The sequence below is a fragment of the Polychytrium aggregatum genome (assembly GCF_025602895.1).
Source record: "Polychytrium aggregatum strain JEL109 chromosome Unknown BJ171scaffold_13, whole genome shotgun sequence".
Classification (NCBI taxonomy): domain Eukaryota; kingdom Fungi; phylum Chytridiomycota; class Chytridiomycetes; order Polychytriales; genus Polychytrium; species Polychytrium aggregatum.
The window spans coordinates 206,376-221,311 of record NW_026516215.1 but is presented as its reverse complement, the minus strand read 5'-3'; the positions used below and the strand labels follow the sequence as shown (position 1 = coordinate 221,311).

The following is a 14,936-nucleotide window of genomic DNA, read 5'->3' as shown; positions in this document are numbered from 1 at the left end:
CCGCGGTATCTCAGCGGTGGTGCCGTGCAAGGGGTCGCAGTGTCCGTAATCGCGGGTAGCTGCTAGTTTGGCTCAGGAACATACTCGACCATCGATATCTTGCGCGGCGGCTGTCGCTGCTGACGCTTGTGTAAGCTCGTGAGGCTCTTCTTCAGGTCCGGATAGCGCCCGAGCACATGGTCGAGCTGTTCCAGAAACCTCTCCGGGTTGCTGAGGGTCTTTTTGGCAAACCAGACGGCATTGGAGAAGATCTTGACGTTCGGCCGCACCCCGTCGGCCTGCATCGTCGTAAAGACTTGCAGCGCTTCGCCGGGCTGGCCCAGCACCAGCAGGGCCTCCAGATAGCTTGTGTAGTGGTTCGAGTTGAGTGGGAACCCAGCCTCTCGCAGCTCCTTGAACAGTGCCCGCACCGCACCAATGTCGTTGCAGTTGCGGTAGAGGTCAATTGCAAGCGCAACCGTCGGAGCATCGACCCCAAAGACTCGGGTGGTAAGATCGTCGACATTGGAGTGACACAACCGGGCTTTGAGCCGCCACTGGGCCGTGCCCTCGATCGGCGGCTTCCAGTTGCGCTGCCAGATCGCCTTGGCCTTGTCGAGGCAAGACCTGCGGCCCGAAATAATGTATCCGTATATGAGATCCGGGTGTCCGTAGTTGTCGCCGGGGCCGAGGTTGTGGACACGCTGCATCTCGGCAAAGGTGTCTTCCATCGACCTGATTTTCTTTTGTGCGCCGTGGAGTGCAATCACGGCAAGATACCAGCTGAGATTCTTTTCGCCTGGGGGCGTCGTGCGAACCACCTGCTTGGCTTCTTTGAGCTGGCCACAGGCAATCAAGGCCCGGATCTCGCGGGACCGCACCCTGCTGTCCTGCCACTGTAGCGGCCGCAGCAGCCTCCGGTACTTGTTGACCATGGGGACGTTGCGCTCGGTTTTGGCATAGTACTGCATCAGCGGCAGGTAGTCGAACAGATTGGGCCGGTATCCAGACTGTTGCATTGAGGTAAGGAGCCGCTCGGCAGACTTGACATCGCCGCCGGTCGAGCAGTAATACTGGATCAGCAATGTGTAGCACCGATGCTCCAGCCGAATCTTGTGGGCCTCGGCGATCTTGACCCAGCGCAGGAGCTCGGCGTACTGGAGGTGGCGAGAATGGTGGGCGATGAAGAGCCCGACGAGGCGGCTGTCGGGCTTGAGTCCATATTCAGGGCCGGTCATTTCCTCGTACAGTTGGAGTGCGGCCTGGCTCTGTCGGTGGCTCAGCTGGAAACGAACGAGCAGCCCAAGCGTCTCGGTTGTGGGCTCGGCGCCCTTCCTCGTCTTCATTGTCTCAAAGATCTTCAGGGCTTCTGGGTAGTCGTTGGCCTTGAGGTAGTGGGCGATGAGTGCGTTGAACGGCTCGCGCGAAACAGTTGTCAGCGGGCCCTCGTATATGGCCGTAAGCATCGCGCGGGCCTCGGCGATTTGACCGTTGGCAACCTGGATATTGGCAACGTGGCAGCCCCAGGTGCCGTCGAGTGCGCCTCCTCGGCTGGAAACGATCGCCATCAGTCTCTGGGTTGAGTTCAGGTCGTTCCGGGCGAACAGCTCACTGAGCATCTCGGCATAGCAGTCCAACGCAAAGGGCTGGCTGGACTGCTCCATGAGATCCAGGATCTTTGTCAGATGATCGTGGGTGGTCTGTGACTTTGCAAAGTGGATTCTTGACGAGAGCAGCGCACTATCGTATGGGATCTGCAAATCGTCGATGCGGCACAGAGTCTTGGCTGCCAATGCATCGTGCTGCCCATCCACCAGGGCTTTCAAAAGGCCACTGCACAAAACGGCTGCTGCCTTCGGGTCGGCCGTGGGCATCCACTCGTCGATGAGATAGTGGGCCATATCCAGGGTAAGCTTCTGCTCTATCCGGTCCGACAGCTGTTTGAGAACGGCCTCGGGCGCAGCCTCGGTGCCGGTGACGCAGCAAAAGACCTCGAGCCATCGCAAGGAGAACAAACCGTCTTGGCGGAACGTCGAGCGGATCCAGCGTATCTGCGTCGTGAGCGATGCCGAGTGGTCGTGAGTGGTGTAGTCCACAAATGCCGCCTCCGCCAGCACGAGATCTCCGGCGGCAAGATAGCCGGCAACGACAGACTCCAGCCGGGCCGCAGTTTGTTCGTCGTGGTGAGAGCCAGGGTTCAGTTCGAGGCGATTCAGGATATCCAGCTGTCGCCGCGATGCAAGCTCGAAAAGGAGCGAGGTCAGGAGGCTGGGAGCCAGGATCTCAGCCGGGTTTGCGGTGTCGCCAAAGAGACGAACAACATCCTGGACATCTTCTGGCGTGCTCTTTGCATCGATGTATCGCTGCACCAACATGGCCGCGAGAGCATGTCGTTGCTGCTCGAGGTTTGGGCCGTTCGGCTGCAGGATGTGTGCCACTATCCGCTTCCAGTCTTGTTGTCCGAGGACATTGAGGTTGGCCATTCGACTGGGGTGGGAAAGATACTCCACGGCCTGGAAGACTTGGTCAGCCGAAGGCAGAGCAGAAGTTGGAGGGGCATCATCGAGGACCAGACGAATACGCTCAAGGTACAGGTCTCTGGGCTTGAGGGCCGGATGCGATACGGCTTTGGGTCCGAGAGCAGTCTCGGTCCCGGATACGGGAAATGGATGAATGCCGGGCGTCGGCTTTGGCCCAGCGGGCACACTTGCCGGAGCCATGGAGCCGACATTGACCTTTGCCTCAACTCGACCGCCAGTCCTTGACGCCGAGTCTGGGGGTTTCCGGCGCTCGGAATCTCCCTTGGATGGGTCACTCGACTCCGATGCAGGCTTCGGCTTTGATATAACTCTCCGTTTGGACTTGGACTTGGGTTTGAGTTTGGACTTGGATTTTGCCTTGGGTTTCGATGCAGGCATCCGGGGTTTTGTCTTGGGAAGAGGCTTGGAACGAGCAAGAGCCTGGACAAACGAGCGTCGGCGAGGTCGAAGAGCGAATGCCGTACCGTCCGGAACCAGCATGCAGGATGGGCGGCGGGAAATCCGCCGAAGGATGGGACATGGATGATGCTGTGATAGATCACAGACTGAGCGGATCACCGAGCCGATGGATGCATTATGGGAGCAGCGACGAAGCTGCCATGCAAGTACGCGAGCGACAAGCATTCGGGGCCAGGCGCTGTTAGATGTGTCAGGATCCGGGCGGCTGCGATGGATCGGGTTGTCGAAAGCCAGAGCCTGGCAATCCAAGAGGGGACAGAGGGCCAAGAGGAGGCTTGCAAAATCGGGGATGAGGATGCTGGCTTGCACGGCTCGAACAATGCCGCATTGTGCAACACGATTGAGAGACCGGCACCACATTGAAACGAAACACTCCAACACCCGGATGGATAGAATGTGGTTGATCGATCTGGCTGAATGATGAGACATTGGAGTCTTGGACCAACTCCATCGGACGGAAAGTCAGGAAAATGATGTGGCCTACTTGGTCGTTCTCGGCCGAGCATGACACCGGACCGGATACGAGCGCTGCTGTTGGTGGCTGTTACAGTCTATCCAGAAAACGGGACAGTTCCTTCCTGGTTTCAGATGTCTGAAGCCCGCTGACTAAGTGTAGGCCCCAGCGGGCAGGCCGTGATATTGTTTCCCGTCTTGGTTGGCAATCCCTTTGTTTTGGTTGGTTTGGGAAGCATGGTCTTGAATACACTCGGTCGATCTCCTGTGGCGATGATCGACTGGCATACCGAGATCATGTTCCTTGAGGCATTGATGTCTCGATCCCACAGCGTATGGCAGCTTGCACAGCTCCGGACAAAGTGTGGTGTATCGATATCAAGATGCTCGGCCTTCTCGAGTCGCTTGGCTTCCCGACAGTGTGAGCATACTTGTGATGTTTTGAACTCACTCGCCGAGCACACATGTTTTGGTCTGGTGGGCGTCTCTGGTGGTGGATGAACTGCTCAAAGTACTTGGCGAACCTGAGTCTCCTGGGACTGGATGCATATCCCTTCCCCTGTTTCCAGGAGGCATTCCCAAAGGCAATTACCACTTCGGTCTCCTTGGACATACTTGCTTGGCCATGAATGCGATGAGTGGGTGGGTATATTCAGGTTCCAGAAAAGCACAAAGTCATGGTTAAACGGGGGTGTCACATTTCATTTTGGAAACGTTGTACACTTTATTCAGAAAAAAAAAAAAACGGGACAACACAGCCGTTTCCATGAACATGTGGTATGTGATGTGCTTGCGTCAAGCAAAGCCATAAAAATATAACAGATCACTTTGGCAGCCTCCGAGTGAACATCACCGGTCTCCACAATCGACCTGCACACTGTGATCATGTTGCACGCCGCATTGACGTCGCGATTCCACACCGTCTGGCGAATGGTCATGGCCAGCGCGCGATAACATTGGGTAACAAAATATTCGATGAATGGTCAAACACGGGTGTCCCGTTTTTAATTGGATACACTGTAAGGGCACGCTAGAGACCAACATTCTGCCGGAGGAGGCTCAGTCGGAGTCAAGTTGGAGAAAATATGTATTCACGCTGCTGCTATTCACAGTCACAACAAAATCGCACAAATGCACACAGTGAGCATGTACTCGGGAGGTCAGCGCCGCTATCTATCTTGGTTCCTGCGCAAAACACCATGACAGGAATGAATGGCCGACAGACTTCCCAACTTAATCGGCCTTCTTGGGAGCAACAGTGGACTTGTTCTTGGAGAAGTACATGTCGTTTTCAAACTCCTTCTTGGGATATCGGTACGATCCACAGAGCTGGTCCCTGAGGGAGCAGAGGCGAGTCAGCATCGATCCTGTTCGGGGTTGGGCTTTGACGGGACCGATCAAGTGCCTCTCCGGATGCCGCATATCGGATGGGCTTTATCGGCGACCACACCACGCTTGACTTGGATCATCGATGGCTGGCCCCGTATGGGTGGCGAGTCTTTGGGCACTTTGGTCGCGCATGAGCCACCAAACAGCCATCCGGACGAGGCACCCGCCAGAGCACCAAAGTCCAGAAAATGGGTCTCTCACCAGAAAGTAAAGTATTGTCCGTAGTTGTAGTTAAAGTCTGAGTGGTGAACGGTGTGATGGGCAGCGCCGTTGAAGAAAGAGGCCTTGGTAAGATAGATTCTGAGATGGAGATGAAAGTGAGTGGTGGCATCGGTTAGAGACAGAACAACAGCCAGCGTTGCCTGGCAAGAAACAGTCCAATGAGACTCGAGCGAGTGAGATGTCGTTTCGCAGCGTTGCCGAGCGCGGCGACGAGCTCAGTGTCAAGCCTGGGGCGGCTCGCGGCTCGTATGGCCGTACATACCGGTCGTGGATGCTGATGGTCCAGAAGTTCACCAGGGCAAACATGACAAGATAGAGGGTCGAGTGCATGGGGAAGCAAAAGACAAACAGGTGGTACGGTACCGACTGAGCGTATCCGTCCTGAAGCCACAAATTTGAGAGACGATAGAATGTCAGTGACTCGACTAGTACCATCGCGCAGCTGCGCTAGCGCCTTTGCAAGCCCGAGCTGGCTGTGATGAAGCCAGAAAAAGGCTCAACAAATCATCGACCGATTCGTTGGATAGCCGGCCCGTGCGATTGTCCAGAATCGCCCGCCATTGCCGCCGTCGACGCCCGAAAAAACAGCAAGCACTTACCAGGGGGTGGAAGGCGTGCGAGGCAAAGGGCGTGGAGACCTTCCACAGGTGGTGGGGCTTGTGGAGCCACCAGTACACGGAGGGATGGTGCTCGGCACGATGGATAAAGTAAATCAGCATGTCGGTGAAGAACAAGAAGGCAAGGATCGAAAAGACCATGTAGCCCACTCCGTAATCGTCGACGTTGTGGTAGATCCTGGAGTATCCGTGAATCTCGAGCCACCACCACGGGACTGTGAGGCCGACCATGATGGGAATCGACCAGGTGGCCATGAAGATCTCCTTGGAAATTTGGTTCTTGAGGTACTTTGGATCATTCTTGACGGACTTGTCAAAGAAGAAATAGTAGTCGATCGAGGCAAAGGCAAAGTACAGGATATATCCGCCGATCAGGGTGATGATGAAGAGGGTGAAAAACTCCCGGGCTGGGTGGTGGATCTGGATGTAGGGCTCCAGGAACTTGATGCCGTTGAGCTGGGCATATGCCTGGTTGAAGACGTAGTGGTCGGCGGCTTCGAGGATGAACTCCATGTTTCCAGATGCCAAAAATCTGTTTGCAGTTGGGGGTGGGGTGGAGTCGTGGCCGGCGGATGCAGCAGCACTGGTGCGGAGCCAAGCGGGTTTTGCAGGGTCAGTCGGCGCAATGCAGTCGCAGGAAGAGCGTCGTTCGGCCAGAGACACACACGGCAGCGAGCAGGGAAAGGGCCGACCGAGCCGATCGCATGCGAGGCCGCACGAATTCGGGGAATTCGGGGAAGGGGGAAGCGGCGAGGAGACAGGGCGATCCCGGGGTCAGCACGGCGGTCCCAACAGCGAGTCGGGCAGAGACCGCTTGTTTGCTCTGCCCAGGTGATTAATGCCCGGCCAGGCGGGGCCGCCATACGCACCTTCTTCTCTGATGCTGGTCGGGCAAACGGCGAGCAGGCGAAGGAGGTCTGGCTATAAAACCTGGACTCGGGGGCCGTTTTGCCGAATGCAGCGCGGCGCCCTCAGTGCACTCTGGCTGGGGGTGACTCGACAAGGATCACCCGTGCACCATCAGCGATGCGCAGGGCGTGTCCAGAGCGAGTGGCTTGGCACTGCGCGATGGGCGCGCAGCCGGCGAGCACAGCTGCGCACAATTTCGATTGGGCCGTCGTTGCTGGCGTGGTTGACCCTGGCGAGCCGACCTGTGCGATGATGGTCCATGTGTCCATGAGCAGGGCCGGCGAGGGACGAAGGCCGCCCGCGATCGAGGGTGTCTGTTCGCGGGGAGTGGTCTGCGCCGGTTCTGTGGGTGGTGCTGCGGTATGCTATGCGCATGCATGTGCATGTACATGTGAGATGCACATTCGCCCTGGCCAAGTCTCGCTACACATCCCTTCTGATGGATCGCTTCGCCAGAACGACGATCCCAATACCATCGCGCGCCGACCATGACCATTCTGTGATGCGGTGCTACTGTCATCCATAGCCTGAGAAACGTTGCATCCATGCTCAGTGTGTCCAAGAGCAGCACTCACCGCTGGCACTCCCAGACCAGTGCGCATGTCGAGACCGGAGACCGGAGAGCGACCGGTGGTGTTCACTCGGAGGTGTTCTGTTGAATTGCGTGTGGCTCAGTTGGACGCAAGCCATCACATACTACATGTTCATGGAAGCGGATGTGGCGTCCCATTTCTTTCTGAATAAAGTGTCGACCTGATTGGACGGACTGCCCGCCCTTCCGGCACGAGCGGGAGCAAGAGCGAGCGCCTATCGCTCCCCGTCCAGCCATGGTCTGCTTCATGCCAGCATATCCCTCCACAAGCAACCCGAGCCATGGCATGCTGCTTTCCCACGCGTTCTGCCGAGAACCTTGTCGTCGTGCTGCTGGGCCTCGACCGGTCCGGCAAAACGACCGTGCTGATGCGTATCCGCCGAGGTCAGCACCCTTGCATCTCCTGTGGCCGGGATCGATGAGTGGCACGCGCATGATGGTCAAGCGACTCGCTAATCCCGGTCCGCGTGGTCCGTTTGCCGGACGCTCAGATCCGCCGCATGCCGTCGCCAAAACAACATGGGGGTTTTCATCCGACACAGTGCCTGTGAAGCACGGTCTCTGTCGCTTTCAGAACGTCAACTTTTACGATGTCGGAGGTGGTCCTCGGATCCGAGGCATCTGGTCCAACTACTACGCCGAGGTACCAGCTCTGTTTGTTCGCGAAATGCCGCCTCGCAGCACAGCTCTCGTTTAGAGACTGACTGGTTCGTCGAGCGACGGATGCATTTCGATTCAATCGCCTGGCCATCATCGTTCTCACGATCGCGCAAAAGCTCATGCTGATTCGCTTTGTGCGGGCAGTGTCATGGATCCATCTTTGTCGTCGACTCCTCAGACCTCGCCCGCATCGATGAAGTCACTCGGGTCATCAGTCAGGTCTACACAGATCCTCGAATGGTGGGAAAGCCGGTGCTGATGTAGGTTGAGGAATACGCTCACCCGAGCTGATGGAGGCCCTCTGTTTGATCGCCGCCGGGGCTTCAAGCAAATACTGGCTCACACACCCGACGTCCCAATCGTGCCCTCCTCCAGTCTCGCCAACAAATCCGACCTCCAGCCTCATCCGCTGCAGGCTCTGCAGCTTTACCATTTGCTCAAAATGAACACACTTGGGCCCGACTTTGCCTATCATCCCCGGCCGTCGCGCGAGAGCAACGTCCATATTCAGTTCTGTACGGCCGTGTGCAGTCAAGCCACAGGCCCAAGAGCAGACAAGTCCATCCATGCTGGTGAGTGACGGATATCCCATGCACTGCCGGCAGAAGCGTCAAATGTCATTCCCGCATCTGTACTGCGCTCGGGCGACCACTGCGGGATACCTGCTCACCTTTGGCGTTGCAGGGCTCAAATGGCTCGTTGGCAAGATTGCCAGGGATATCGATGAGCTCCGCCCACGGATCCAGATCGATGTTGCTGCACAGCAGCAGCTGTATCAAATCCAGAAGCTTGAGCAGCAGCGGCGGATTGCCCAGACCCAAGAGCAACGCCAAGAGAAGGAGCACGAGCAGGATCATCCCGGCTCTCCTCTGTCCCCCGAAAAGCCATCGCCCGGGCTCGATCCAGTCCACGCCGTGGTTTCTCCCACAGAGACCCTGATTTGCCCAGAGGAGCCCCCGGAGCCGTCAGCGACTTTGTCCCCGACTCATCCACAGGCTTCGGCCAGCAAGGGTGGCAGCGATGGATCCGACTACCAGGCAGCTGGTGCACATGTGCTCGGTCTTCAGCCCCTCCATCCACAGCTCGCCGACAGCGCCCTCGCCAGCTCCCGATCTGAGCCGCACTCGGTCCAAGTAACTGAGTCTCAAAGACCCGATGACCGCCGGGCGGCACCAGGCTTTCTCAGCGGCTCACTCGCACGGCTGTCGTCCAGGCCGTCGTCTGTTGCTGCCCGGCGAGCCCGCAAGGTGGCCCCAGAGACACTGCCGGCTGTTTCTGCCGAGGATCCCCTGAATCCCGCAAAAGACTCCTCCGATGGCCACAGCCTGCCCAACGCCTCCGAAGACGAGCCCCCGCCGCGAGTCTCACGCAGCTCACTGGCTAAGATCAGTCCTGACGGCTCGGCGTCAGGATTGCAAGCGGTCTCGGGTCTCCGCGGCTCACTCGCTAGTCTCGGTGGGTCGCAGCCAGGCAACATCGTTCGACCCCGAGTCCTCCCACCGATCAGTCCAAAGGCATGAGTTTGCTCCCGGCAGCTGTCCAGTGCGACATTGTCACTGACGCTTGTTTATCTGCTGCAAAAAGAAAGTCAAGAACATGCGACTGTCGCGGCCCTCGTTATCAAGTAAACACGGCCATCAATCAAGTCGTGTTGTGCCGGCGAGCTCGCATGATCGGAGCGACCCTGTCATCACAAATAGAGCACGGGAGTTGTAAAAGCAAGCGGTGGAGGGGAAGTACATGTCGAAACGGTATGACAGAGAAGGAGGGCGCCAGGCAAGCTAGAGTGACGGCCAAAGGCAATAGGCAAACGTGTGATCGTATTGGCCAAGTCACAAACCTCCCCCCGCAACATACGATACGAAAAGGACAAGCCCGGGCTGCGGGGGAGGGACGCCAGATGGTTGACAACAGTACGGAGGCCTGCGGACCACGTCGGGCTTGCACCATCAACAGGATGGATTGGAGGCGTTGCAGTCAGCATGTAGCTCAGGGCATGGCGGCCAACTGGGCTGCATCGATGCCAAGACCAAGCGCGTTGAGGAACAGGTTGACATTGGCGATGGCCTTGGGGTTGTCGTTTCGCTTCGAAGTCTCGATCACTTTCTCGCTGTGGAGAGCCGAGGCACAAGAGATGTGTTAGGCCAGCGTGATCGATGGACCGTGCAACTGCCCCCGCGTGATCGACGGACCACGCAACTGCCTCCAGGCAAGAATGTGCAGCGTGCAACAATCACTGGGCCCGAATGTGCGCCCCGCATCTAATCCTGCAACATACCGGACTTCGGACACCAGCACCTTCTGATGATCAACCGTGGTAGCCCCAACCGCAAGGGCAGCCAGGAATTGCCACAAGTAGACTTCGTCCGAGGAAGCTGTGGACTGGCCGGGTGTCTGTCGGCCCTGCGGAGAGGCCGTTGAGGCAGACTCGACGCTGCTCTGGACAGGGGCTGATGCCGGGTCTGTCTTGGGGAAGATTGAGGCAAAATGCGTGTGCAAGGAGCCAAACAGGAAGTTATAGTAGTCCGTCCTGGGGGGGGGAAGCGAGCGGTCAGAGGCCGACGACGCATCGGATTAGCTTTGAACTACCAACGAAACTCATAGCGACAGCATTCTACACAGCGACTATTCACGAGTTTTTCAGTCAAGCAGCCACGGACTGAGCTTCAATCCACAAATGACAGCCGGTCGGTATCACCGGGATAACGTGCAGTCAGGTGTGCCCTACCAGACAGCAAGATCAGACTCGGTTGGGTGTGGAACACCTTGCTGGGCGCCTCCTTGCTTCAGAATCTCGGCTCGACTGAGGAACATGGTCAGAATGGCCAGACCCACTTTACTCTTTGCCAGCCAGACCATGTTGTGGCGCTCAAGCAGCAGCCGCATACAGCTATTGAGGATATGCATCGGGAGCTCCGAGACGAGGCCAACGAGGGGAGGGAGGCAGTTGGTCATGAAGATCTCCACTTCTTCGTGAGGCTTCTCGCCGTTGGCAGTGCATGGGAGATTGCAGACATCCAGGCTCTCGAGGCGGCTGAGCAGTGCGGTAAACAGCACGATCATCTGGTCAAGCAGCAGGAACCGCGTAACTCGCGGGAAGATGCGCTTGCCCTTTGGATACGACAGGAAGTATGCCAGCGGGTGGGGCATGCTAGACAGAGAGAGCGGACGGATGGAAGGTGTAAGCACAGCAAACAAAAGTGCCTTGGCACACAGATATGATTGCACAGGGCTCTTGCTCGTCGTGCCGGCCAGCGCCATGATTTCCATACTTGTAAGCCACGGGCTCGGAAAGACCCAGGAGGCTCCAGAGCTGCTTTGAGTTTTCATCAAAGTCTTGGTTCCTACACCAGCAAGAGTAACAGCGGTACAGCGGGTATGAGCCGTCAGTAAATCGATGCTTGTTGATGCTCATCACGTCCTCCGAAGGCAGGCTGAAGATCCAAGGACGTTACCATTTCTCGACTTCATCATCGGCCGGCGGCTTTCTCTTGAGCTGCTCCAGATTCAGAACAATCACATAGGCATCTTCGATAGTTCTCAGAACCTTCTTCTGCGACAGATGGGCAAACGAGGGCACACTGTGCTCCTGGATACAGCACCAACCCGCATCAAATCAGCATCATATAATATCGTCAGCAACACGACCGGGTGGAAAGCTCGATGCCGAGAGCGTCGGTAGAACGAATGGGCCGGATGGTTACCTTCGGATGCTGGACGGCCTGGATTTGGATGAGCTGCTTGGGGTTCTTGACGGACGTCAGCGAGATTTTTCCAAGCGCACCTTCGAGGGCCACTTCAAGATATTACAAACAAGCCCACGGCAACGCATATGTCAGCCAGGCCAACGGATCGAGAGCCAAAGAGATACAGAGCGACGCTGATGACTCTGAGAGAGCACGGAGAACGTGAGGAGCACCTACAGCTTGTGCCTTTAGGCTTCTGCTTGCGGCCTTCGATCAGACGCTGCATCTGATTCTGCATGTGCGTCGAGATGTTGAGAGTGCCACTCCTTCCGCCCTCCTTCTGAGTCATCAGCATCGATTGCTGCCAATTCAGACCGCCACGACTGCTGGTCGTGCTGCTGACAGGCGTTCCAGCACCGCCTTTGCCGTTCAAAAGGCTGAAGACCTTGTAGTAAAAATCGTCGGTGTAGGGATCATCGGTTACGAGCTGAGAGATCTGGATTTTGGCAATCAGCTCTTTCTCATATTGAGTCATGATGCCCTTAAAGCGTTCCTGAAGGGGTGAAGGGCAGAGTCTCAGAAACAGACGAGCTAGAAGCCACGGGTCTCCCTACCAGACCTGCCACAGCGTGCAAGAGTGTTGTCGAGGTAATCGAGTGCCTACGGATCAAGTGGGTCACCCAGGAGCCCACAAGTAGAAAAAAAACACCAACAGAGAAGCAAAGCGATGCCGTTGCAGCATCGTTGCTCATGGGCATACATGGTGGGGCTTGGATTCGTCATAGATGTCGGGACGGCTGCGGTCGTCGTTCCGATCGCGGCTGGTGTTGTTGCCTCCTTGGCGGTTCTGTCGCTGGCCAGAGCCCGCTCCCTGGTTTTGGTTACCGCGCTGTCCGTATCCACCGCCACTACGCGGCTGATTCCGAGGGCCGAAGTTCGGTCCACCTCCTATCTCGCCGCCAGATGGGTGACTTGGCATTCGAGAACTCGAGTACTCAGCCTCTCGCTCGAAGTTGCGAGGTGCCTGGGGCTGCTGATACTGCGGTCGTTGCTGCGATGGGTGAGGATGGGTAGGACCGTAGTATCCCGGGTATGGCTGGCCCTGTCCTTGATCGACACGCACGGAGGCGGCGGACGGGTTAGAAGGGGGAGATGTTCCGATGCTCTGCTCTTGACTCTGCAGGCTGTCCAGAAGCTGAAGCATATAGTTCAGGAAGGCGGCATCAGCGTTTTCAGGACGTAGGCCTTGCTGGATCGCATGTACCGTCCATGCTGTCTGAAACTCATCAGGATGTTGCCCGTTTTGATGGGCAAGAACGCGGATAAGCTCCTCGACTTGTTGGAGGCGGAGACGCATCTGCTGCTGCTGTTGTTGTTGCTGTTGCTGTTGTTGTTGCTGTTGTTGTTGCTGCTGCTGCTGCTGGGAAAGCCCGTGGTGAGGCTGACCGGCGGGAAACCCTGGTTGGATATGGGCACCGGGATAGTGTGGCGAGCCCGGATGCGGAGCATGGCCAGCCGGGGGCATATTTTGCTGGGACCGACGCACGAATCGCTCGATTTCCTCAAAAGGTACACCCTGCTGAAGAGCTTGGCGGACGGTTTCTCGAAGATGCTCGGGGATCAGACCCTGCTGCATCATATACTGCAATCGCTGGGCCGCGACGGCATCATGAGAGCGAGAAGCCTGAACAGGCTGCGTCAAAGGCGCCTGGATGGATCGCTGGGCTTCCAGCTCCTCAGAGTAGCGGCTCTGGGCTGAAGGGGCTCCATAGAGATTGCCTTCGACCTCTTCGAGAGTAAGAACCCGACGAGACGCAGGAGGAGCAGCAGGGCTACTGCCTCGGATCATTTGCTCTTCCACTTCGGCGAGAGTCATTGGAGTTCCTGGCGGAGGGAGGGGGATGTTGCAATGGAGTGAGAAGGCTGAGGCGGGCCAGCGGCGCAGTAAGGGGAGGGGAGAGACGATCTAGAACAGCGAGTCCGTGATGGTGACAGACACAGGACAAGGACAGGGAAGATGCGAAAAAGCGATCGTGAAATGCCAACTCACTCTTTGCAGGCGGAGCCGTCGCTGAAGCTGAAGCTGACCAGGCCTTTCGGCGGTGGGATGGAAGGGATGACGCCGCTATGAGTTTCCAGGAACAGTGCACTGGCCGCGCAGCCACAGATCTATGCAGCTTGCAACGACACATGCTGGCAAAAGTCAGCGATTCACACCCCGCTGACCTTGCTCGGTCCGGTCTCGAGTTTGGGATCTTCCCAAAGTGACTTGAGGGGGTCAGGACGAGCTTGCTGGCGAGGAAGAGGCTGATCGATTCCAGAGCCCGCGGTCGACTGCACAGAAGGCTGGGGCTGTTCGCTCGGCTCTGTTCGAGTCGATGGTACAAGCAAAGCTCTATGAGTGCCATGATCGAATCGGACGCGGGCCGACGAGCGTGTGGTCGCCTTGGTCGCCGGATGTAGCGAATCCACAGATTGTCCTGGTTGGGATGGCGGGCGCGCGGAGCAATCGCGCAGGGAGGGGGCTTACTCCTGTGAGGGTAGGACAAATAGTCCTCTCTTGAGTTTTCGATTTCATCGCTGAAGAAGGCATTCCCGGCCTGGAAATCAAAATCCTTTCCTGCAGGGCCAGAACATAGAGCCACAGCGACGAATTCCGACAATAAGCAAAACGACCAGAGTAACAAGAAAAATAATCGGTCAGTGAAGACCCAGCGCACCCAGAGGAACAATACTCCATCGGTGCGCCGCAGTTGGATCGGATACGTCCACACTTGGCTCTGCATGACAGGAGACCCATCGACAGCCCAGCGACGATGACTCGATTCGAAAGTGTGAGCTGGGACACCGAGGTTCCATCCAGCAGGCGGCTGGAGATAGGTGTCGAGGCGAGCACACTCTCGCGGCTCCATTAAGTACCCGTGAGGCATACACATCAACGCACCCATGTTTGCCGAGTCGATATGGCCAAAGGTTTCGAGATTCAGATCCCCTTGCTCCTCGAGCGGGAGGCCGTCCTGGCGCTCATCCACATCCGATCGGCCGCCATCGTCGAGGGCACGGGCGGCTTCGAGTTCCATTTGGCGAAACTTTCGCTCCATTTTCTCGTCGATCGACAAGAGCGCATCTTCCGGGTCGTCCCAGAGCGCAGGGTCTTCGGTGCTGTTGAGAGCGCCATAAGCAGGCTTGGATGGCTTGCGCTGTGCGGCCTGGGCATCGCCAAAGCGGTCCTGGCGCGACGGGCGCTTGGGACCCGAGGACTTTGCTGCCCGTGGGCCATCCGGAGGGAGGGTCGTGTTGAACCCAAAGAAGGAGTCCGCCATCGGTCGGGGTGGGCGTCCGGGTGTCTGGCGATGGATGCGATGGAGAGAGAGCGCCAGGGAGCCGCGGCGACCGAGGAGGCGCAAAGAGCGAGGCACAGCGGAATGAA

The 14,936-nt window shown here is 57.4% G+C and overlaps 5 protein-coding genes across 5 annotated transcripts; 1 reads left to right on the top strand and 4 right to left on the bottom strand.

Annotated features, from left to right (window-relative positions):
- Positions 1-62: 62 nt before the first annotated feature.
- BJ171DRAFT_580415 (uncharacterized protein) lies at positions 63-2,897 on the bottom strand (the record flags this gene model as incomplete). The annotated part of the gene is made up of 1 exon (XM_053114043.1): positions 63-2,897. The coding sequence occupies one exon, from the start codon at positions 2,895-2,897 to the stop codon at positions 63-65; it is 2,835 nt and encodes a 944-aa protein (XP_052967850.1).
- Positions 2,898-5,017: 2,120 nt separating this feature from the next.
- Positions 5,018-6,172, bottom strand: BJ171DRAFT_422746 (uncharacterized protein; the record flags this gene model as incomplete). The annotated part of the gene is made up of 3 exons (XM_053107561.1): positions 5,018-5,120; positions 5,305-5,423; positions 5,642-6,172. 3 exons carry the CDS (start codon positions 6,170-6,172, stop codon positions 5,018-5,020), a joined length of 753 nt encoding a protein of 250 aa, XP_052967849.1.
- A 1,269-nt stretch (positions 6,173-7,441) lies between these two features.
- On the top strand, positions 7,442-9,340 carry BJ171DRAFT_580413 (ADP-ribosylation factor family-domain-containing protein; the record flags this gene model as incomplete). Its single annotated transcript, XM_053114042.1, has 5 exons — positions 7,442-7,544; positions 7,652-7,803; positions 7,965-8,080; positions 8,196-8,335; positions 8,505-9,340. The coding sequence occupies 5 exons, from the start codon at positions 7,442-7,444 to the stop codon at positions 9,338-9,340; spliced, it is 1,347 nt and encodes a 448-aa protein (XP_052967848.1).
- Positions 9,341-9,574: 234 nt separating this feature from the next.
- BJ171DRAFT_51835 (topoisomerase II-associated protein PAT1) lies at positions 9,575-12,147 on the bottom strand. Its single transcript, XM_053112233.1, has 7 exons — positions 11,744-12,147; positions 11,543-11,616; positions 11,276-11,409; positions 11,093-11,164; positions 10,549-10,971; positions 10,099-10,350; positions 9,575-9,930 (listed from the first exon to the last, which is right to left on the bottom strand). Exons 1-7 carry the CDS (start codon positions 12,039-12,041, stop codon positions 9,810-9,812), a joined length of 1,374 nt encoding a protein of 457 aa, XP_052967847.1. The 5' UTR covers positions 12,042-12,147; the 3' UTR covers positions 9,575-9,809.
- BJ171DRAFT_51834 (uncharacterized protein) lies at positions 12,148-14,870 on the bottom strand. Its single transcript, XM_053112232.1, has 5 exons — positions 14,451-14,870; positions 14,037-14,126; positions 13,733-13,872; positions 13,557-13,599; positions 12,148-13,390 (listed from the first exon to the last, which is right to left on the bottom strand). The coding sequence occupies exons 1-5, from the start codon at positions 14,827-14,829 to the stop codon at positions 12,255-12,257; spliced, it is 1,788 nt and encodes a 595-aa protein (XP_052967846.1). The 5' UTR covers positions 14,830-14,870; the 3' UTR covers positions 12,148-12,254.
- Positions 14,871-14,936: the final 66 nt, after the last annotated feature.